This window comes from Rhinatrema bivittatum, chromosome 2, assembly GCF_901001135.1.
Source record: "Rhinatrema bivittatum chromosome 2, aRhiBiv1.1, whole genome shotgun sequence".
In the NCBI taxonomy this organism is placed as follows: domain Eukaryota; kingdom Metazoa; phylum Chordata; class Amphibia; order Gymnophiona; family Rhinatrematidae; genus Rhinatrema; species Rhinatrema bivittatum.
The window spans coordinates 169,413,933-169,437,724 of record NC_042616.1 but is presented as its reverse complement, the minus strand read 5'-3'; the positions used below and the strand labels follow the sequence as shown (position 1 = coordinate 169,437,724).

Here is a 23,792-nt window from a genome sequence, read left to right as displayed (position 1 = left end):
AGCTGTTATGGATATATGTGTACTGACGATCAATGAAATAGTGAAACAGGATTCCTCTGACTGATTGATAGGAGCTGGAGACCGCCAGCATTCTCAACCGGAAGGCGTCGACTCCTGGCAAAGGGGGACGCTCTTATGTAAGAAAATGACATGGCTTACCTTGAATCGGTGAAACCTATGTATACTGGCAGCCGGGCGGGATGCTGAGTCCATCTGTCTACACTAAGGAAAACGAGATTATCAGGTAAGTAATCTCACCATTTCCTGTCGTGTAGCCAGATGGACTCAGAACAAGTGGGATGTACAAAAGCTTTACTCCCGGACTGGGTGGGAGGCTGCCTGAGGACCGCGTAGGACTGCCCTCGCAAATGCTGTGTCCTCCCTGGCCTGGACATCCAGACGGTAGAACCTGGAGAAGGTATGGAGGGAGGACCATGTCGCCGCTTTACATATTTCTGCAGGCGACAGCATCCTAGATTCTGCCCAAGATGCTGCTTGGGCTCTGGTAGAATGAGCCTTGACTTGTAGAGGCGGTGACTTCCCGGCCTCTACGTAGGCTGCTCTGATAACTTCTTTAATCCAGCGGGCGATGGTGGGCCGAGAGGCGGCTTCCCCTTGTTTCTTCCCGCTGTGAAGGACGAACAGATGGTCCGTCTTTCGTACTGCTTCTGTCATTTCCAGGTATCTGGGCAGCAATCTGCCGATGTTGAGATGGCGTAGAAAACGCCCTTCTTCTGATTTCTTCAAACCTGCCGTAGTTGGCAAGGATATGGTTTGGTTGATGTGAAATTGTGAGACTACTTTAGGAAAAAAGGAGGGAACCGTGCGAAGATGGATAGCCTCTGGAGTGATTCTGAGAAAGGGATCACGACAGGACAGCGCTTGTAGTTCCGAAATACGGCGTGCTGAACACACAGCCAGCAAGAATACCATCTTCAAGGTTAGAGAATGGAGAGACAGGCCCGAAGGGGTCTGAAGGCGGATCCTGCGAGGAAATCCAAAACTATGTTGAGGTTCCACAGGGGCACTGGCCACTTCAGTGGCGGACGAATGTGCTTGACTCCTTTCAGGAAGCGGGAAACATCTGGGTGCGTGGCAATGGTCTTGCCATCCCTCCTGGGACCGTAGCAAGACAGCGCGGCCACCTGAACTTTGATGGAGCTCAGGGAGAGACCCTTCTGAAGCCCATCCTGCAGGAAATCCAGAACAATAGGGATTGTGGTCGCATGTGGATTGGTGCCATGAGTGTCACACCAGGCTTCAAATACTCTCCAGATCCTTATGTAGGTGAGGGATGTGGAAAACTTGCGAGCTCGGAGGAGTGTATCACCGGCTCCGAGTAACCCCTTTTCTTCAGTCTAGCCCTCTCAATGGCTAGACCGTAAGAGAGAATTGAGCTGGATCCTCGTGAAGGATGGGACCTTGACGTAGCAGGTCCCTGAGCGGAGGCAGGGGAAGCGGCTCCCCTGCCAGTAGTCTTCTCATGTCTGCGTACCAGGGTCTTCTTGGCTAATCTGGTGCCACTAGAAGAACTAGGCCCCGGTGCTTCTGAATCTTGTGGATAAGGGTGCCCAGCAGGGGCCATGGAGGAAAAGCGTATAGCAGGCTCCCTGGAGACCATGACTGAACCCGGGCGTCGATCCCGTGAGAGAACGGATCTCGCTTGCGGCTGAAGTATCTGGGTACCTGAGCATTGGACCTGTCCGCTAGTAAGTCCATGTCCGGAATCCCCCAGTGATCCACAATCATCTGGAAGGCTGTGGGAGACAGCTGCCATTCTCCCGGATTTAGGCTTTCCCTGCTGAGGAAGTCTGCCGTGGTGTTGTCCCTTCCGGCAATGTGGACGGCGGAGATGTCCTGGAGATTCGCCTCTGCCCAAGCCATCAGCGGGGCTATCTCTAGGGACACCTGTCTGATTCTGGTTCCACCCTGTCTGCTGATGTATGCCACTGTGGTGGCGTTGTCGGACATCACCCTGACTGCCTTGTTCCGTAGTCTGTGAGCAAAGTGCAGGCAGGCTAACCGGACTGCCCGTGCTTCTAGGCGGTTGATGTTCCACCCCGACTCTTCTCTGTTCCACCGCCCTTGGGCGGTGAGTTCTTCGCAGTGTGCTCCCCATCCGCTCAGGCTGGCATCTGTGGTGAGCAGAATCCACTTGGGGGAGGACATCTTCGACCCCCTGTTCGTGTGGTTGGACTGCAACCACCACCGTAAACTGGGTCCGCCTTCTTGTGGATTGGACACGGAGACTCCACAAACCTGTCCGGAGGGGTGTGATGGAAGTCCAGATAATAGCCCTCTCGGATGATGGCGAGGACCCACTGGTCCGACGTAATCTCGACCCATCTGGGGTAGAAGAGGGTTAACCTGCCCCCTATGGCTCCGTCCCCCGGATGGATCGGCTGATTCTCATTGGGAGGCGCGGCCGGGCCCTGAACCCGAGCCGGCTCCCCTCTTGTGCTGCTTGGCCCGAAAGGACTGGTTCCTGGCCGAGGACGGGGCGTTGGGAGCTTCTGCCTCTGGAAGGCCTCGGAAAGGCGCGCTGGTTCCTCTTGAACCTATCTTCCGGCAGGCGAGGTATTGAAGAGGCACCCCATGTGCTGGCCAGTTTATCAAGGTCGCTGCCGAACAGGAGAGAACCCCTAAAGGGCATTCTGGTGAGGCGTGTCTTCGAAGGAGCATCGGCTGACCAATTCCGTATCCAGAGCTGCCTCCTGGCAGCAACAGAGGATGAGACCCCCTTGGCTGTTGTACGGACTAGATCAGATGCGGCATCCGTAAGGAACGAGAGAGCTGACTCCATGCCCGCTGCCGGAGCATTGTTCCTAACCTGTGACAAACAGGAACGCGTCACCACTGTGCAGCAGGTTGCAATCCGCAAAGCTAGAGCTGCCACTTCAAAGGTCTGTTTCAGGATGACGTCCAGTCGCCGGTCATGAGGCTCCTTGAGGGTTGCCCCCCCTCAACTGGAATGGTAGTGCGCTTGACCACGGCGCTCACCAAGGCGTCCACCTGAGGGCACGCCAGCATCTCCTTGATTGCTGGGTCCAGGGGGTACATGCCCGTCAGGGCCCGACCCCCTTTGAATGCAGCCGCTGGTGCAGCCCATTCCAAATCTATCAGTTGCTGTGCTGCTTGCAGGAAGTGAAAATGACGGGCTGTAGGACGAAGACCTTCCAGCAGAGGGTTCTGCATAGATGGTACCGTAGTGCTGGGGCCTGTAATAGCCAACTCCGCCAGGCACTGAGATACCAGGTCGGAGAGATCTTCCTTGGGAAAGAACCGCCTCATGGTACGATATGGCTCGATCCCAGAGGGAAGCTCCCCCTCCTCGGGGGGTTCGGACTCGTCCTCCGAGATATCAGGGTCCGTCTGAGCCAGACTGCCCGGAGGCGGGTGCCCACGATAAGGGCGTGAAGGTCCAGGGGCAGGATCAGCTGAAGCAGCAGCAGCAGGGCCTGGACAGGAAGCTGACTGCATCTGTACAAAGACATGGATCCCCTTAAAGAGATCCACCCAGGAAGTGGAAGCGGTCTCTAGTCATCGGGGTACCAGGTCCCCCGGGATCCCAGGTTGCTCGAGACTGCCCGCTAGATCCGGGGTGGCCCCTGGGGAACTGTCAGCAAACCTCGGTTGAGACGTCCTGGCCCGAGGCTCCCACTGCCTCCTTACATCGGGCACAAAGGGAGTCTGGCTCCTCGCTGTGCGTGGCTCTAAGCTGGCATGCTGAGCAGAGGCCGAGAGCTTTCACACCGGAATCAGAAGGCGCCGCCGCAGGAGATGCCGGGGCGTTCGAATGTTCCATCGCGGCTTGCGAAGAATATACGCTTAATATAATATGCGCTCAATAATATGCGGCAGCAATATACGCTTAATACAATCTGTACACAAGAATATGCGGCCCGCAATATACGCTCAAAGATATACAATATGCGCTCAATACTATGCGGCAGCAATATACGCTTAATACAATATGCGCTCAATAATATGCGGCAGCAATATACGCTTAATACAATATGTGCTCAATAATATGCAGCCAGCAATATACGCTCAAAAGATATACAATATGCGCTCAATAATATGCGGTCAGCAATATACGCTCAAAGATATACAATATGCGCTCAACAATATACGGTCAGCAATATACGCTCAATGATATACAATATGCGCTCCACAGTATACAGGTGCCTATCATGGGCGCTCAATACCTGAACAAGGCCGACAAAATGGCGACCTCCACGGCGTGCCGCAGACAGGCAATGCCGCCGATCCTCGTACCTCGGAGACCAAAAGTAAGAGATGTACGCCTTACCTGATCCTCGGCGCTTCCCGGCTGGAACCCGGGCGGTCTCCGGCTGCGGGGGGAGAGGGGAAATACCTTCACCGCCGCGCTTGAGGAAATGCACCCGCTGCCTCTAGGTCCACGCCGGGACCGAGGCGCCTCTCAGCCCGCCCAAGCCCTTCTCGCTCAGGGGCTGGGTCCCTGCCACGATTCGGCCACCGGACCGAGGCCTAGACCTCCGAGGGATCACGGAAATCACCCCGGGAAATTCAACTGGGGGAGGGACCCGAGGGTATCACCGCAGGAGTGCGGGGCTCGATGTTCCTGTAGAAATTTAGTAAGTAGAATATAGAAAGTAGAAAAAATAGAAAGTAGTATTGGAAAACACGCTCAGCGAGCGTGCAGGCTCTCCAAACTGCTTTGGAGACGGCAATTACTGAATTGCCTTCACTTCCTGTGGGGGTATATGTACCCGTGCTGATGTCAGAGCAGTCTCCAACTGCTAGCACGAGCACACTATACCCACTTGTTCTGAGTCCATCTGGCTACACGCTAGGAAAACCTGCATTAGGCAACCAGACTCAAGCAGATTGTCCATCAGTAGGTCTTACCTTGGCACACTGCATATGGTTGCAGCCCTCGTTCTTTTGAATTGGAGACTTGCAGTTGGCGCAAGGTTTAGAGTTCGTCAATAACCACAGACAGTTGGCAGCATCTTCGTAAGCCTCATTCACACCCACAACTTTAAGCAGTTAAAAACAAACCAAAACAAAGATTCTGTATAAGCAGATAAGCAGGTTAAGATGGCATATTTCCTAAATTCTTGATCATTATAAAAACATTTTCTTTCTAAGCTTGGATTAAAAAACAATGAATCTTTACAAAACAATATAAATCAAAATCAACAGGAAAATTGATTTTGATGGTACAGGGTCAACAGCAAATCTGATTTCCTTCAATATTTTTTAACTGAAGCAATTTTAGAACTTTCAATAATCTGACTCTAATACTATGTTAATTAAACAGTATCGCAATTGGTCTTAAGAGTATCTTAGGCAACTATTGGTCTATTTGTATAGTCTTACCTGCTGCCAGAAAAGCAGTTTTGCAACAATTAAAGCAACCTGATCTATGCCCCTAATACTGGTCAGGGATCAAATTTTGAAGCATTACCCACCACGTTGTCTAGTTGGGAAGAAGGGCCCATCATAATGGGTGGTGACTTCAATTTGACACGGTATCCCTATTTAGATAACTCTGGAGGTCAATTACCGCAGGGCTTGAATGTAGCTGGGATCACCATCATTGCTAAGGGAGGACGGGATCCCACGTTATGTGGCTCATATAGACCCATATCTTTGATAAACCTTGACTTAAATATTCTCGCTAAGGTGTTAGCGTGCAGGTTAGGCCTGGTGGCTCCTCTCATTATTCATGGGGATCAGTCAGGCTTTGTCCCCAGAAGATTAGGGGCTGACAACGTCCGTAGGGTTCTCAGTATAATGTGGTGGGTCCGGAGACAACACATAACCATTTGTATTGCCGGTGGTGGATGCTGAGAAAGCATTCGATAGGGTGCATTGGCCTTATTTGTTTCAAGTTCTCCATAGGTCGGGTTTGGGGTCTTATTTTTTGACCTGGGTCAAGGGGTTTTATCATTACCCCAAAGTGAGCATAAGGGTTAATGGAGGGTACTTTGAATTTAAGTGGAACGAGGACTAGGCAAGGCTGCCCACTTTCCCCATTGCTGTCTGCTCTCTCTCTGCAGCCTTTTGCTTCCTGGATCAGGACTCTCAATAGCATTGCCGGTGTTCGTATCAGGGTACATTCCTACAAGATGTCCCTATTTGCGGATGAACTGCTGTTTACAATCTGCAATCCTGAGATATCACTCCCTATTTTGCTGGGTGAAATAAGGAAATATGGGAGGGTTTCAGGATTTAAGATGAACGAGGACAAATCAAAAATCTTGAACCCGACACTAGGGTTAACATTTCAGACCTTAAGAGTACTTTATACTTCAAATGGGCAGATGGGAGTGTTAAATGTTTAGGTGTGAGATTAGGAGTGGAGCTAGGGAATTTATTGACCTCAACTATGGTCTCCTGTGGAAGGGTATTCTCGCTGAACTGGAAAAATGGGATAGACTACAGCTTTCCTGGTTGGGTAGTGTCTATGTTATTAAGATGAATATTCTCCCTAGGTTCTGCTATATCTTTCAGACTCTCCCGATAGCCATACCATCCGGACTTCTTCGGGGCTGGCAGCAAAAGCTCTTCTGATTTATTTGGAAGTAAAGGCCACCTAGGGTGGCGAGGGCTGTGCTATATCGGACCACACGCCGGTTGGGTTTGGGGATTCCCAACCTTGCCCTTTACTAAGCTTCCTCCCAGCTGCGAGTAATCTTTGAATAGCATAGTTTGCCCACATGTAAACTGTGGATGACAACAGAGCAGAATCTCTTTGGAATAATTTGTCTGGTCCCGTGATAATACTTCCACGCTTTTGCAGCTGTCATCTCCTTTCACCCAGCTCATGCTTGCTATTTGGGAGCGGTATAACAAACAATTAGCAGGAGATCACTCACTTTGGCCCCACTCATCCTTTTTACTTAACAGCTTGTTTCCCCCGGGTCTGGAAAGATCAGTTAATTTTTGGAGGCGCATGGGGATTGTCAGGCTAGACCAGGTTTGGGATAGGAGTTCTGTTTACTCATTTGAAGCAATCTCTCAACTATATCCACTTACAGAGAAGGGCAGGTTTGTTTGACTGCAACTGTCCTTCTTTGTTCAGTCTCAGAGGGTTCTATCAGCCTTGCGAAGAACCAAATCACAGTTTGAAGTGTACTGTTCCAAAGAGACTACAGTGCATAAGGCCATTTCTAAAATGTATGCACTATTGCTGGGTGAAGTTGTAATAAATCCTAAACACGTGTTAGCATGGGCAAAGGATATGCATGTGCAACTAGAGCTTTCTGACTGGAACTTGTGTTATCAAATGACAGGCAAGAATCTTGTTTCCTCAAGAGTAATAGAAAATGGCTATAAATTCTATACTATTGGTACCTCACGCCAGCCAGAATGTCCAAAATGTTTCCAGGCCTGACAGACAGGTGTTGGCGGCAGTGTGGGGAGTGAGGTCATTTTTATCATATTTGGTGGGAATATTCTAAAGTGGTCAACTATTGGATTATGGTTTTGGATTTCAATTTTGAGGTAACAGGATGCATGCTTGAGTGTAACCCAAGATTACTATTACTTTTTTTTCAATCTCTGCACAGTCGATGAGCAGTTTTATCATCTGATTCAATATATAATTGTGGCAGCGAGGTGAGAGTTGGCTGCTTGGTGGCGTAAGCCTGGAGTTCTCCAGAAACTAAACGTTCATCTCAGACTTGCTGCTCTGTACAATATGTATAGATTGACAGCCCAGATTCATGATACTCTTCCCCGTTTTCATAAAACATGGGTTCCATACATTAGTTGGCGGGAGGCTCAGAGTTAGTGATGATGCACTTGAGGAGGAGTAAGAGGGGGCAGTAGGGTCACACATACAGAGTCTATTCCTTATTTATCTCAGCAGAGAGGTAGTCTCGGGATCTGGTGGGAGAGGGCGGGGAGGGGATTTGTTCTGGAGGAGATGGGGTATAAAAACAAAAAGGCAAAGCCACGCATTTCTGTTGTCATGTTAGACATCTTTATTTGCTATTGTTAGCTTACAGTTTTGAGACATGCATTGTATTATATTTCTTGTAACGTGATATGGATTGGTTTGTTGTGCTTTGACTAAATTTCAAAAAAAAAAAAAAAAAAAAAAAAAAAGCAACCTGGCCATGGGAGTGGGAAAAAAAAGGTAAAGTTAAATAAAGAATTAAAGTAAGTAGGAGTATGTAAAATTTACTGTATGATGTTTACCTCAGAGAGGGAGAAACTCATGACAAGATCTCAATGGGGCAAATTTTGAAAACCTGGTGTGTGCAAAATCCCGGGAGATAGCGTGTGGCTGGGCCGGGCCGCATGTGCATGCCGAGTGCAGTTTCAGAGTGGCCCAGTCTCGCATGTATTTCCTGCTACGCGCAGAAATGCCGGGTTTCTGAAAAGAGGCAGGACAGGGTCTGGCCGGGACAGCGCATGCCGGCAGCTAGCTGGCGCGTGGAACTTACTTCTGTTCTGGAAAGCAGGTAAGTTCAGGAAAAAAAAAAAAAATCAGGTTAGTTAGGGTGGGTTTAGGGGTCAGAGCAGAGAGGGGAAGAGGGAGGAAGGGTAGCTAGGGAAGTTCCCGCCCAGTCTCCCAGAGAGAGGACCCAGGGGCTGCCAGCACACCTCATCCCGCTGATGGCTGAAAAAGAGGCCCAGGCAGCGTATATGTGAGCCCATGTGTTTGGGTAGATGTCTGCCTGGGAGTCTGTGTATGTGGGGGAGAGAGAGTGTGTGTGTGGGAGAGAGTTGTATATGGGGAGATAGAACATGTGTGTGGCAGATGGTATGTGAATGCATGACTGATAATTTGGAAAAAAATAGTGTTATTTTGACAAATAAATGTGCAGAATCTAGAAAATGTGTGCGCAGAATTTTAAATTTTTTGGTGCAGAATTATCAATTGTTTTGCCCAGAATTCCTCCAGGAGTGTATATCTAATGGTTATCATAAACAATTCAGAAGATATGTTAAGAGAGGATGAAAATTTAGCTGAGAAGTAAGCTTTTTTTTGTCTCTTATTTTACGGTTATAGAATTGTATTTGCTACTTATGCAGGGTGGCCCATGGAAAAGTAGCCTGCCTGCGTGGCACTGGTATTGGAGGCGGGCTACTTTTCCATGGGCCACCCTGTACTTAAACTGGCAGGAGGGTGGTCTGATATTTTTGCCTACATTCTTGAAACACAAACATCTCTTTGGTGATTATTTCTCCAGGTTATCACACAAGCACACTGGCCCCAGTCCATATAATGATTTAAAAATATTACCAAGAACTTAAATTTGACCTGGCCCACAACTGACAGCCAGTGCAACCAAGCCTATGAACTATGCTGCCTAAATGGTCAACCTATCAGCCAACAGGGAAAGCTTCAAATTAAGTTGTAATTTCATGTGTGAGTAAAGGTGACAAGCTATAAAAATATACTCCCTACACAATGCCATTTTTGCCCTTAGAAAAACTGTGCTTTCCAATCTCTCTCCTATCTATACAGAGAGAATATACATAGATATGCACACAATGCTGATGGTAAAACAATCCTGGATATTATGATACCTGCTAGTTATCAAACATGGGCCTTCGCTGATGAGACAACCTACACATTTTTTAAATTAGGCCTTCAGTGATAAAATTAACGGTGTAAAATGAGGCCTTCAGATTAGCTACATACATGTATGTGGCTGTTGTATGCCTTACAATTTAGATTTGTTCAGTTTTTAAGCTGCAATCAAATTTTTTTTACCCTCTGAGCTAATCCACACTAAAAAAAAAAAAATTGCGCCTAAATGAATCCCTCAAGCAGGGATAATACAATGAGCACCCAATTGCTGGCTCTTGGAAGAATCATCCTACATTCTGAACCCTACTGACATGACCTTTTTTACTGGTGATCACTTTCAAAATGTGCATTTTGATAAAGGAAATTGAACTTTCTTCAGTTGGAATAAGAGCTTTATATGTATATAATGCCAAAATTTTTATTTAGTCCTTATTAAATGATGACAATGCTAAGATGAAAAAAGGCACGATAGAAATAAAAAAAATAAATAGAAACAAAAACCCTCTCTTACGTTCTTCCGGTTTCATTTCTGATACTTTCTGCAACCAGTTCTTCCATGTTTGGCAATCACATGGTTCATGTGCCTCTCCAAGGCACTCCCTACAACATAAAAAAATATATACTAGCTACATGCTTGATTTACAATTAAGTACTTTAAGATTCATTAGTTTAACATCTGATAATAACCCAAAGTACCACTTCATCCATATGAAAAATTCAAACACTCAAATACAACATTGTTTTTTTGACAGTCGCCTTTTTTGCTTTCCTCCCAGAATATCTAGCACCAATAACACAGGGCAGGATCTGCAAATATGTCTGTACCCAGGGAACCAAGGTGAAATGCCATGCAAGCAGTCTTGGACTTTAGAAGGGGACTGAAGGACAGCCTGTCTCTACAGAAAATGCTTTATTCAGTGAAACAATAACTAAGCAGCCTGCTTACCTCAACAACTAAAATTAAACATTCACAGTTTCAGTAGGATATCTATCTTCCTTCAACTCCCAGGCCCTAGGACCCAGGGCCTACCTGTTCCCTCCTGAGCCTGCTTTCTTAATCTCCCACTTAGAAGAATGCCCAGAGTCCAGCATTCCCTTCTGGGCTGTGCCTTAAGATGGACCAGGCTAAATGTCTTGATAAACTTTACAGAAGGTTATCTGTTTTAGGAAATATTATAAAGCAAAGTTGCTTACCTGTAAAGGTACTCTCAGAGGGCAGCAGGATGTCAGTCTTCACAGATAGAACTCAGCATGTAAGTTTTTCAAAGCTTCTAGAAACTTTGGTCATGCCCTATTGGGCATGTACTTCCTGAGCCATGTTATTGCATTCCACCCAGGGCCCCTTCAATCCCTAGAAAGCTAAAGACTTGGAGAACAAACGCCTCAGGCAGGTTTTGTGAGGACTGACAGCCTGCTATCCACTGTTCCCTTCCAAGCTGTGCACGTGTACACAAGTCATGAACCTCATGCACACAGTAAAACATAGCATAGACAAGAAATCCCAATATTGCATTATACTTGCTTGTAGCACACAAATTTGAACTCAGATTATAAAAAGTTGCATAAAAGAATATTTTTGCCCACATAGCCTGTTAAAAATTGGAAAGAACATTGCTGCCCTCCTCAGAGAACACCTGTTACAGATAAGCAAACGCTGCATTCTCTAATGCCAAGCAGGATCGTAGTCATCGCACATGGGGAATCCCTAGCTTAGACTGGCCCGAACCAAAATGAGGAAAAACAACCAAGGAACAGTGACAATGAGCAAAAACTGTTTTTGGTGGCAACAAGCCATTATCTTTTCTTTTCAAATATAGGGCATCCCAGAAACCAAAATAACAGGCCTTGTTGAAGTTGGGTACATTATCTCAAAATCTCTGCAAGACAGATTGGCGGAAACTACTGTTGCGCTGAGAGTCTCTTTCCAAGCAATAGTGTGGAGAAAGCTCCATGTTGCACCCTTGCAGATCTCCTCCATGAAGGCTATCTACACTGCTATGGACCTAACACTGTGAGCCTTTACTTGCCCCACCAGATTCAGGCCTGTTTGGTCATAATTAGAAAGAACGCACTTGAAAATGGCAATCCCAAGTTTGTGGTGGTAAAACAAAAACAAAAAAAGATGGGTAGACATTCTAAGGGCCTTAGGCGTCATAGTGGATAACACACTGAAATCGTCGGTTCAGTGTGCTGCGGCAGTCAAAAAAGCAAACAGAATGTTGGGAATTATTAGGAAGGGAATGGTGAATAAAACGGAAAATATCATAATGCCTCTGTATCGCTCCATGGTGAGACTGCACCTTGAATACTGTGTACAATTCTGGTCGCCGCATCTCAAAAAAGATATAATTGCGATGGAGAACGTACAGAGAAGGGCTACCAAAATGATAAGGGGAATGGAACAGCTCCCCTATGACGAAAGACTAAAGAGGTTAGGACTTTTCAGCTTGGAGAAGAGACAGCTGAGGGGGGATATGATAGAGGTGTTTAAAATCATGAGAGGTCTAGAACGGGTAGATGTTAATCGGTTATTTACTCTTTCGGATAATAGAAAGACTAGGGGGAACTCCATGAAGTTAGCATGGGGCACATTTAAAACTAATCGGAGAAAGTTTTTTTTTACTCAACACACAGTTAAACTCTGGAATTTGTTGCCAGAGGATGTGGTTAGTGCAGTTAGTATAGCTGTGTTTAAAAAAGGATTGGATAAGTTCTTGGAGGAGAAGTCCATTACCTGCTATTAAGTTCACTTAGAGAATAGCCACTGCCATTAGCAACGGTAACATGGAATAGACTTGGTTTTTGGGTACTTGCCAGGTTCTTATGGCCAGGATTGGCCACTGTTGGAAACAGGATGCTGGGCTTGATGGTCCATCAAGCCCAGCATCCTGACCCAGTATGGCATTTTCTTATGTTCTTATTCTGCTCCAAATAAAAGGCTAAAGCTCTTTTGCAATCTAAACTGTGCAGAGCTCATTCACTCTTGGGGATATGTGGTCTGGGATGTTGGAAGGATGATGGATGGGTTAAGGTGGAAGTCTGACATTACCTTAGACAGGAGCTTGGAATGTGAGTGCAGAACCACCCCATTGTTGAAAAAGTTAGTATAAAATCTGGTCTGGAGCTCACCACTCCCGAGTGCCAATGTGACCACCATCAAAAACATGACCTATAAGCTCAGGTACTTCAGCTCACGGAGTCTAATGGCACAAAGGGAGCTTTCATCAGCTGGATCAATACCACACTGAATTCCCATGACTCAGTGGGAGGCTTGATAGGAAGTTTCAACTGAGGCAAGCCCTGCATATAATGGACAACTAAAGGCTGTATGGAGATGGATTTACCTTCTACTTGGTGATGATGGACGTTAATTGCACTGAGATGAATCCTGATTTGCTCTTCAAACCAAACTCAGAGAGATGTAGAAGGTAATCCAGCAGCTTTTATGTAGAGCAGGAAAAAGGATCCAGGGCCTTTACCTGACATCACATGGAAAACCTCTTCCAATTTAAACCAAAAGATCTCCTCATGGAATCCTTATTGGAAGCTAGAATACAAGGCAGATCCTTGGACAGATTCAGGAGTTGCAGTGCTACTCTTTCAACACTGTGATGGCAAGGGATCCAAAGCAATGGCCCTCAATAGTGGGGGAATTCCCCAGTATGAATGGAATCCTTATAGACATCTCCCACAGGAGTGAAAGCAAAATCGGTCTTGGCCAACAGGGAGCTATGAAGATAATAGCTCCCCACTCTCTTCTGAGTTTCAGTAAGGTCTTTGCCACCAAAGGAAGTAAAGGATATGTGTACAGAAGGCACTGTCCCCAATCTAGGGTGAAGGCACTCAAGGTTAGTTTGACCTATGTCCCTCTCTTGGAGCAGAAGTTCAGGACTGTTCTGTTCAGAGACGAGATAAACAGATCTTATCTAATTTGCTGCTCCCCTGTCTGGTGACCATATGTGGGAAATCAAGATGTTCACCAAGATATTTTCATTGCCTGCCAGATATGTGGTTGAGAACCATTCTGGGGAAATGGCTTAGTGCCAGATCTAGACAGTTTCCCGATACAGGAGGTATGATCTTGCTCTACCCTGCTTGTTGATGTAGAACATGGTGTCCTGTTTGGTGAGGCCAATTTTGTTGGGTAATCAATCCCTGAAACCCTATAGAGCATACCATATTGCCTTTAGCATGAGGAAATTGATCTGATAAAAATTTTTCCTGAGCAGACTAGAGGCCCTGGGTGCAGAACCCCTTTAGATGAGCTCCCCAGCCCAGGCTGGTCACATACATGGTTACAACAATTTTTACTGGAAGAATATAAAAGGGAATTCCCTTGACTAGACTGGAAAGATTCAGCTACCAGGACAGATATTCCTTTAAAGTGAGGATGAGGAGAATGCTGTCTTGGAGATCATGAGTGGCTCGATTCCACTGGGCACTTTGCATGTGAAATCCCATTGCCATTATACAGCAGAATGATGAGTCAAAAAAAAAAAAAAAAAAGGGGGGGCTGGGGGGTGATAGTGGGCAGCCGGTCATATTGCGGGGGTGCGCTTTTGCCCCCCACAGTTGCAGCCACGGTGCCCACTATCGCCCCATAGCGCCACACCAAAAGGTGGTGTTATCGCCCGCAGTGGTACCGGAAATAAATTTTTTTTGCCCACCCAAAGCCTGCCCTAACCATCCCCTTTTCCGAATTTAAATATTACCAACGCGATGTGGTAGTTATCGCTTGCGTTAGGGCCCTAATGCACACGATAATAGCCTATTGTGTTTTAAAGAATGACCCTATTAGATTGTGAGTCCTCTAGGGACAGAGAAATAACTACAGTACCTGAATGTAATCCACTTTCAGATGCTGAAAAGCGGAATATAAATAAATAAGATGTACCATAGGGGTAACATGCACTGTTGAAGCCATGAGGCCTAACAATCTCAACATGCCCCATGCTGTTTGGCAGCTTGTTACCTTCTCTACAGCAGATATGAATTTGGTAATCTTTTCTTCTGGGGAAAAAGGCCTTTGCTTGAGTTATGTCTAGCAGAGCTCCTTATAAATTCCAATTGAGATGAAAGGGTCAGATGAGATTTGTGGTAACTGATGATGAACCCTAGCAATTCCAACACCCAGATGGTTTTGTTCATTGATTCTTCAACTTCTTCTTGAGATGTACCCTTGACTAGTCAATTGTCTATATAGGGAAAAATATGCACAACCACTAGTAAAGGCATTTTGTGAACATATGAAGTGCTGATGCCAGGCCGAAGGGCAATACGCGATATTTGGTGTTTCCTGTGAGTTGGAAATCTCTATTTGGGAGTAAGCCACTACCACTATTTTTAAAAGCATTATGGTGGGGCAGAAGTGAGAGGGGATCGCTAGTTTTCTTTTTCTAGAATCCCAAAGGAAGGGATAAGTGAGGAGTTGTATGGTCTCTGGCCCCAGCAAATTGTTCTGGGAGCTGGTAAAAAAGGATTGGAGGGACTCGGGAAGGCTCTGGCTGAGGGTCAGCTTTCCCCAGTCGGATAGGCCTGGGTTCCGCAGCTTTCTTTGTGGGGTAGGAGGAGGATAAGAGGAGCCCAGGAAGGCCCTGACTGGGTTTGGATCAACCCAGCTGGATAAGCTCAGGCCCCATAACTTTCTTGGAGAGAGGACTGGAGGACCTCAGGGAGGCCCTGTTTCATTTTATTTATTTATTTTTAAATATTTATTAACCAAACCTAAACAAACATTTAACAAACTAAAAAAAAAAAATCTCCTTGCATCTAAACAAAGAAACAAACCAAAAACATTCTTTGACCTACACATCCTTATATTCCAGGCATCTTTCCACCTTTCCATGAAAATAATATTGCCTGGCATTCTTCCTGAGTCTACCCCCTTGGAGCTTCATATCATGATTCCCTAATTCTATAACTTCCATACCAATGAAAAATGTCTATGGTTACTTTTTGTGCATTATTAATACATTTCAGGTATTTAAATGTCTCTGTCACAGTTCCCTGGTCTCCCTTCTCCTGTAAGGTATAATGTTTAGGTCCTTAGGTCTCATATGTTCTAATACAAGAAATATCTTGTCTGCCATCTCCTGGTCCAAGGACCATGCCTGTAATGTGTAAAATCTGACTTAGTCTGCGAGAATGTTTTCTTTTCCTGCAAGGAATGTAGCTTTAAAGGTTGTCCAGGGACAAGATGGCCTTACTCTACACCCTCTAAGCACAGAAGATTAGAGGCTGTTCTTCCCTGCCTGTTCAGGTAGAACATGATTAATTGACTGTATCCAATTTTGTTAGTCACCTGGTCTCTGAAAGCCTTTGAGCACTCAAAACCCAAAATTCCAGGAAATTTATGCAACAGTACTTTTATTGAATGGATCACAGGCCTTGAATGTGAAACCCTTGTCTATGAGCTCCCCAGACCCACACTGGAGACATTTGTTGTGAGAACAATTTGGTTAGGAGGAATTTGGAAATTTAAATCTTTGAAACATTAAAAAGGGATGACAACAAACGTTACTCCTTCACCAAAAATGTTACATACAAAGTGCTGTGACTTTCCAAATCATACATACAACTCCTCATGTATTCAAAATCATTTACGACCCAAAGAATAGAGAAAATATGCAGCGGTATGGCATCAGGAATGTTTTTCAACACTGATTCGTAGAAAGTGTGTGTGGGAAGGGGAAGGAGATTTGTGGTGGAAATGTGTTTTCAGGAGTAAATGTTTGTGGGTAGGTAGGTGGGGGTAGTGTATGTGTAGGCAGAGTTATGTATGGAGAGGATGTATATATATGCATTTGAGAGTGGGGCTGTGGTGGGTATAGGGGAGTATAAGTGTGTGTGCATGTTGGGTGAGTGTAGAAGTGTGTGAGGTGTATGGCTGTGGAGAGCAGGGGGACGGAAGGGTGGAGGCATAAAGCAAAATATGTCCATGTGGTATGCATACGTGAGTGTGTGTGGGAGCATATGTAGGGTGTATATGTGGGGGTGGTGGATGTGTGAGAAGAGGAAATGTGTGGATGGTAGGTGCGTGTGTATGGACACGTATGATGGGTACAGGAATGTATGTGGCAGTACGTGTGTGTGTGTGTGTGGGGGCTTGGAATGTATGTTTGTGGTAGAATGACCAACTGATCAGTTTTGAACCTAACAGCTCTGTTTTTTGTATAGTTAAGGTTAGAATGATAACCAGACACTTTAAAGCCAGGCCAAACAAGCCCTTGGTCTATCGTGGGGAAGGCTGAGCATTTCAAGTAGCCCCAGAGTAGCACTAATCAGCTGTCTTATATCCGGCCTGGCAGCATAGCTGCACAAAGGAAAAGAACGCATGCTTTGCCTGCCCTGAGCGCATGCCTATCACGCCGACTCTGCACTCTGGAACCAGCTCCGTCTTGTTCCTCTCCCTCTGCTCCTAGCTCCTTCCTTGCTGTGCTTCAGGCAGGGTTTGAACAACTGTGATGGGCAGATAGGGGGCGGTGCAAGCTGTAATTGACAATGGAGAGCTGTGAGTTTGCGACAGGCCCTGCTGACCTTCACTGTATGACTGCAAGGTGCGCATGTTGCACACCTGTTGGCCCACCGCAGACAAAGTCCTCTGGGCCTGCAAAGAGACCATCCCCAGCCTCTGCTCACAGTTGTCACTGCATTGCATGCTATACTTCTTTCTACTATTGCCTGCTGCTGCCTCTCTCCCGCCAAGTTTGGGCTCACCCGGCCATCACTCAGGTCATTTTCCAGCTATCTCTGAATGCTGCACGAGAAGTGCTAACACTGCAGCCTTCAAAAGTTAAATTTGCTGCCTGCTGGTCTTTGCAAAATTAAGGTATGTCCCTCCTTGTGCTGTTGCCTGCTGCTACACAGTGTCTGTCTCCCTTCTCTGGCTGGCCCAGTCCCATGGGGACCTATAAAGTGTGCGAGAGACAAAGGAAGCATTTGTGCAAGACCAGAAGAATGGGTGTGTGTGTATGCCTGTGCAAGACAGACGAAGCGTGTGTGTCACACACATGCGCTTCCTGTCTGTCAGACACCACATGCTTCCTCTGTCTTTCACAGAGAATGTGTGTGTGTGTGTGTAAGACAGAAAGAGGATATTGTATGAATGTATATCCCCCAGTCAACGACAATCCCAGGGTGACAGGCATAGAGAGCAAGGATTTTTAAAATCCTTATTAGTTTTAATTATTGTGTAGTGTTTGATGTGTTTGCTCTTTTTAAATATTTTGTTTAGGAAATTTAAAAAAATTTGCACATGAGCTATTAACTATCGGATATTATTCTATTAGTGGTTTTGAAATATATATATATATATATATATATATTTATTTTTTTTTTACTAGTATGGTTTTACTATTCTGATTGATGCTTAATATTTGATTGCTATTACCCCCCAAAAAATTTCAGCTTTTCCATTGTTGCACTGCATGCAGAATCCGGCTAATTGCAGTCTCCAGTTCAAGTTTTTGTCTGCGTGTTTCTATTTATATTATTCTGTGTTAGGTGAAGGCTTGTCTGTGTCCTACATATGTACTGGAGGAGAGGTATTCTGCTATTATGGGAGATTTACAATACTGTAATTCTAATTCAGTTTACTCATGGAGAATAGCTGAGCAGCAGGGGCCCTCCATTGGCCCTGAGGGACTGAAAGAGAAATGTATGCACATTTATACAAATGAGGGGGACCCCCTCCCCTCTCTGAAGGGTCCAGACCACGTTTATGGAAAAGTTGGCAACCCTAGTGTGTGTTGATATGAAGGGTGGGGGCTTTGGAAGTGTGGGAGAAGTGACTTTCAAACACTTTTAATGCCATCTGCTTCAGTTATTTTTCTCTTCTCCATCTGGCTGTGCTGCTCTGTTCCAAACTGCTGGAAGTGTGAGGTGATGGTGGGTGGGGAAGGTAGGAGGACAGCTTTTTGAATGGAGTGATCACCTCCATTGTACAGTTCTAGAAGCTTCCTATAGAAAATAGGAAATTTTCTTTTTGGAGGCTTGGTTCTCAGAAAATCCTGATTTCAATATTTCTATTCTGCCTTTTTCAATAGCATTCTACAAAGTAGATGACAAAAACTGGACACAGCACAGAGATAAAAACAAACAAAAATTATAACAATCCACATAAAACAATAAAATGCCAAATAAAATTCAGCTTAGGGGAAAAAAGTCAGACTTGGCAGGAAATCCGATCAGTTGCTACAGAAAATAAAAGCCTTCAGTTGTCACATTTTCTTCCTGCATGGTGAATTTCATGAATTTCCCTTCCTTTCTGGAGAGTTATTTGTTCCAAAGCTCCTTTACCAAAAAAACAGTTTTACAAAAAGGGGAAATCATACCCTGCCGGCTGCACCTAAATGGTGCTTTCTTTACATTTAAATCACTGCTTCTGGTGCTAGTGTAGTTGTACGGACTTATTTTGGAAGAGATTTTCTGCTATATGAGTGTCTGAAACATGATGGCCATGGGTGACATCCCACTAGCCCTAGATGATGCCTGCAAATTCCAGGTTGATCAGCAGTAGACATCTTGAAAATGCAGTGAAGGTAACGTAGGAAGGCAGTGGACATTTTTTGATCACTGTGATAAATACAGATGCAAAACCAAAACTCAATTTTTTGTCAGAAAAGCAGAGGCCACCTGAGACTACTTATCAAAGAAAAACTTGGGGCAGAACCATCACATTAAAAAAGTATTGCAACTTAAGAAAATGCTGATAAAAACTAACGAATTTACAGGAACCAGAGAAAGTTTGAAGAAGTTATGGCGGCACCAATGTGAAAAAGTGTAACTTTTCTCTCCATGAACTGCACAGAAAAAAACATGTTCACTATCAGGCATAGTAAAATAGGAATCACAGGGCTCCACAAAATAGTTAGTGCATGTGTGTGAAATCATGTGCATGCCCAGGAAAACCTTTCCAGGCTTTTTCAAAATTCTTTCAGACTGTCCAGGTTAGATGATGCATTTATTTGTGTGGCTAATTCATCTTGCTTGACCCAAGAGAATGAGAACATATTGAGGTTCCAGTGACATTATGAAACCAAGTACCGTATTTTTCGCTCCATAAGACGCACCTGACCACAAGACGCACCTAGGATTCAGAGCGGGAAAATTTAAAAAAAAAAAAAGATGTGGTAAACCGGCTCTGTTCTCTGGCATCTGTGCACCTTATGGAGCAAATTAGGGGAGGGCATAAAATGTTCTTTTTTGTCCCCATTCCCCATCCCAACCCTTTAAATTTAATTAACTACAACCCCCCACCCTCCTGGCCCCCCCAAGACTTGCCAAAAGTCCCTGGTGGTCCAACGGGGGTCCGGGAACGATCTCCTGCACTCGGGCCATCGGCTGCCAGTATTCAAAATGGCGCCGATAGCCTTTGCCCTTACTATGACACAGGGGCTACCGGTAGCTCCTGTGACACAGTAAGGGCAAAGGCTATCGGTGCCATTTTGAATACTGGCAGCCGACGGCCCGAGTGCAGGAGATCACTCCAGGACCCCCGCTAGACCACCAGGGACTTTTGGCAAGTTTTGGGGGGGTCAGGAGGGTGGGGGGTTGTAGTTAGTTTTTTGTTTTTTTTTTAATATTCGCTCCATAAGATGCACAAACATTTCCCCCCCCCACTATTGGGGAAAAAGTGCATCAAGAACCCCAAATAAGTCTAAATTTCAGGATAATCACAATGAATATGTTTGCAAATAATTGATTTAACAACTACATTAGTTTGCATGTTTTGGTTACCTTGAACACTACACCTGGATGAGTTTCTTAAATGTCTCATTTGGGGGAAGCGTCTTCAAATGGGTTGTTTTGTGCATACTGTGACAGGAATGAACCTCACTTATAAGACAGGGCATGTTGGATACAATCTCAATCACAAATTTATTTTCCTTAATATTCATATTGTGCCAAAGAGAGCCTTGCTCTGGAGTTCATAAGATGTAATATGTATAGGCAACATATCAGGTTGTGTCTGGAAGTTCATTTTAATCCTCAGTGTATGCCACGGGGGATGGGGCCTTAGGTTCTCGGCCTACATCCAGAGGTATAAGCACAGATGGGACTGGTCGGGGGACTAAAGGCCACGGCGGAGCTTCCTCCTTGGAAGAACTGGCGACAATCACCATATCGGAAGGGGGAGGCCTCGGTGCCCTGCTGGGAGCCGGTGCTACCCCAAGAACTGAGGCCAGAAATGGTATGAGGATGGGCGGCACCGGCGCCGTAGGACCAAAGGCCTGCAGTACCTACTCAATCGCCAGATGGATTCGACCCTCCAGTTCCTCCTCCTAGAACTTTGCCATTGCCAACAAAGACTGTGAGGAAGGAAGTGGCCAGGCCTTCCTCAGACCCACAAGGGGGGGGGATCAGCTACTGGCATCAGGACCAGTGGAGACCGTTGCGGACCCCAGGCATTGACAGAGGATGAGTGCTCCTCGCCATGGGGGCACTTCGGGGGCATCGCAGCAAAAACTGGTGTGCCCCCGTGTCCGGCACCAATCATCAGTGGGAACCAGTGCCAATGCTTCTTGGTCTTCCCATGATGCTCAGCCTGATCCTTCCCTGGTGCAGAGGTTGAGGCTGATGAACCCAGCATCCTTGGTTCAGCGGAGATTGACAATGGTCGGCCTCCGTGCCTCTATCCACCAGCGTCCTCAACAGTACCAAAGGTTCCGCTGATGTTGATGGTGTGAAGTCCATCAGTGTGGCTCCGAGGTCCTTTGATGCCAATGCCGATGCCTCAGACTTCTTCAACTCAAAGAGGTGAATAATCTTATCGAGTTATTTATTATTATTTATTTTATTTAAAGCTTTTTTATACCGACATTCGAAGGACATCACATCTGTTTACATATAACATTTGGGGAAACATTACAAAAAACATGAGTTGAAGCAGACATCCTTCTGGGTCATCTGGGCGCACAAGCGGCAACCCCGGACGTCATGCGATGCCCCCAGCCAGAGAACGCAATCATGAGGATCAGTGATCGACATGGTCTTCGAGCACTGGGGGCATCAGCGGAAACTGGACGTGGCTATGACGGGGAAAAACAAAAGGGAAGAAGGATGGAACAATGGCGATGGGCGTCGATGGATGACTGGCACTGAGGCTCCGCCACCACAGACCGCAAAATGAAACTTATCTGAATACTGAAACCTTGATTGGGGGCACTACGGGGAGACACAGAGAGGGACCTGGCGACGGACCAAAGAAAAAGGTCATGAAAAACTGCAAAAATCAAAGTTTTCCAAAAGGCAGAAAGCCAAGATTTTAGAGCTCAAACAAACTGCGAGGTTCACAGCTCTGTCAAAAAAAAAAGAAAAGACTGGAGAGGGACCCTGTGTGGACACGTGGTATAGGGCATGCTGGGCATCTGATGTCACCCATGTGTGAAGACTACCATCTTGCTTGTCCTTGGAGAAAAGATGAATCCATAGCCCTACGCGGTAGCGTGAAGTCAGTGAATTTAGTGCCAGACAAAGCAAGAGTGGTGACAGAATCTCCCTGAAATATTCCTCACTGGATCTTGTTGCTAGGAATGACAATTCAGATGGCATGCAGTTTGCTAATTTTTATGGTGACATTGATCAATCCATGGTTCACCTCTGTACATTTCAAGGCAATTTATTAGTCAAGAGTATGGGATGCTATTGAAAACTCTTATAGTTAATCCATGCTATACTGAGCTTTTGATTTATCTTATGGTTGACCATGTTGGCTTTATTCACAATTACCTGTTTTCTTACCATAATGTTATTAGAGTCTATATGCCTATATATTCTATTGGCATCTATTGCAGTGAACAGATAAGGAAATTATCATCAGTAGATTTCTGGGGACATTACTTGGGTCTCCCTTTGGAAGAAGTGTTCTTCCTATTATTAGCCATTGTGGTGACGGTTCTGCCTATCTGATTTTTGCAGTTTTCCAGATCTTGATGAAGAAATGTTAAATGTTTGAGCCAAAAGTCGGACATTCCATGAGACTGTGAATATCTAGATACACCCGGAGAGACTGAAACTTGGAAAGTGTTAACTTTTTACCCTTGCTAACTTTTACCCTTGCCCTGCTCTCACCCTGGTACCTGTTTCTGCAGACACTATTTTTAGATGTAGCAGCAAAGGAAACTTGTGGTTAGCCTGGAAAACAGAAGTTACAAGCAATACTCATTGTTCCCGTTGGGTGGCAAAAGGCAGGAACTTAGCTATGCAGAGGACCATGGTGCAGACCCAGACTGATTTATTTTTTACAAGACAGAAGTGAGAATTCCAAAGGGGGAGGCAGATGCTGACGTAATTGATGTAAGGGATTGGGGAAATAAAATATATGCATGCCAACACATGATGGCATTTATAGTTCACTTTGAACTTTTGTATCCCTGAATAAAGGGAAAAAGGGGAAACTGGAAAATATATGATAAAAATATAATCAAGAGGGATGTAAGGGTGGGAGTAAATGAGTAAAATGAGACATAGGAAAATATATATCCTGGTGTCATGGAGCAAGGATATATTACACACAATTGATACTGTAAAAATCAGGTATAAAAGGAGGTACAGAAAGCCTGAGAATGTTGGAGAAGGCAAGCATATTTGTTGAGGCATGTGACTGTTATTGCGTGGCACTCCTTACCTTCTCACCAGGCTAAATGAATAAGAGAACTGATTCTGGGATATTGCTTTTGTGCTTTTAATAATACTTATAGCTGAGCACAAGATTACGATCATACAAATTATACTTATAAAATAAATTATTATAGCTTACTTGTAATAATTGTCATATTGTTACTAATAAAAGAATTATAATTATAATAAATAATTCTGAATACAAGTCTTTCTCTTCCTGAAAAAAAAAAAAATTATATTATATATATCTAGTATATATATCTACTAGATAAATGAAGCTTGACCGACGTGCCGCAAATGCGCAGTAGAGAGCAACTCTACCGCGCATGCGCGAGCAGCACGTAGGTCAGAACGGAGCGTGCCCGAAAAACAAAATGGCGCTGGGTCCTTAGGAGCGGCGGCGGCGATGAGCAGGAGCGGGAGGAGCAGTAGCGGCGGCGCGCGCAAGGAAGGGAGGGACACCCCCCGTCTGCCGGTTGTGGATGAGCTGAAAGGGGAGGGGATTGAGAGAGGGGGAGTGAGGGGAAGGAGGAGAGAGTGAGGGGGGAGGGAGGAGAGAGTGAGGGGGAGGGAGGAGAGAGTGAGGGGGAGGGAGGAGAGAGTGAGGGGGAGGGAGGAGAGAGTGAGGGGGAGG

At 45.6% G+C, this 23,792-nt stretch overlaps 1 protein-coding gene across 1 annotated transcript in view; it reads right to left on the bottom strand.

Annotated features, from left to right (window-relative positions):
• Positions 1-23,792, bottom strand: part of ANKIB1 (ankyrin repeat and IBR domain containing 1) — a 493,668-nt gene that overhangs the window by 100,239 nt on the left and 369,637 nt on the right. Inside the window, exons 10-11 of the mRNA XM_029588858.1 lie at positions 10,050-10,138; positions 4,894-5,024 (exon numbers count right to left, since the gene is read on the bottom strand). Of these exons, the coding sequence (XP_029444718.1) occupies positions 4,894-5,024; positions 10,050-10,138 (220 nt within the window). The remainder of the gene's footprint in view (positions 1-4,893; positions 5,025-10,049; positions 10,139-23,792) is intronic.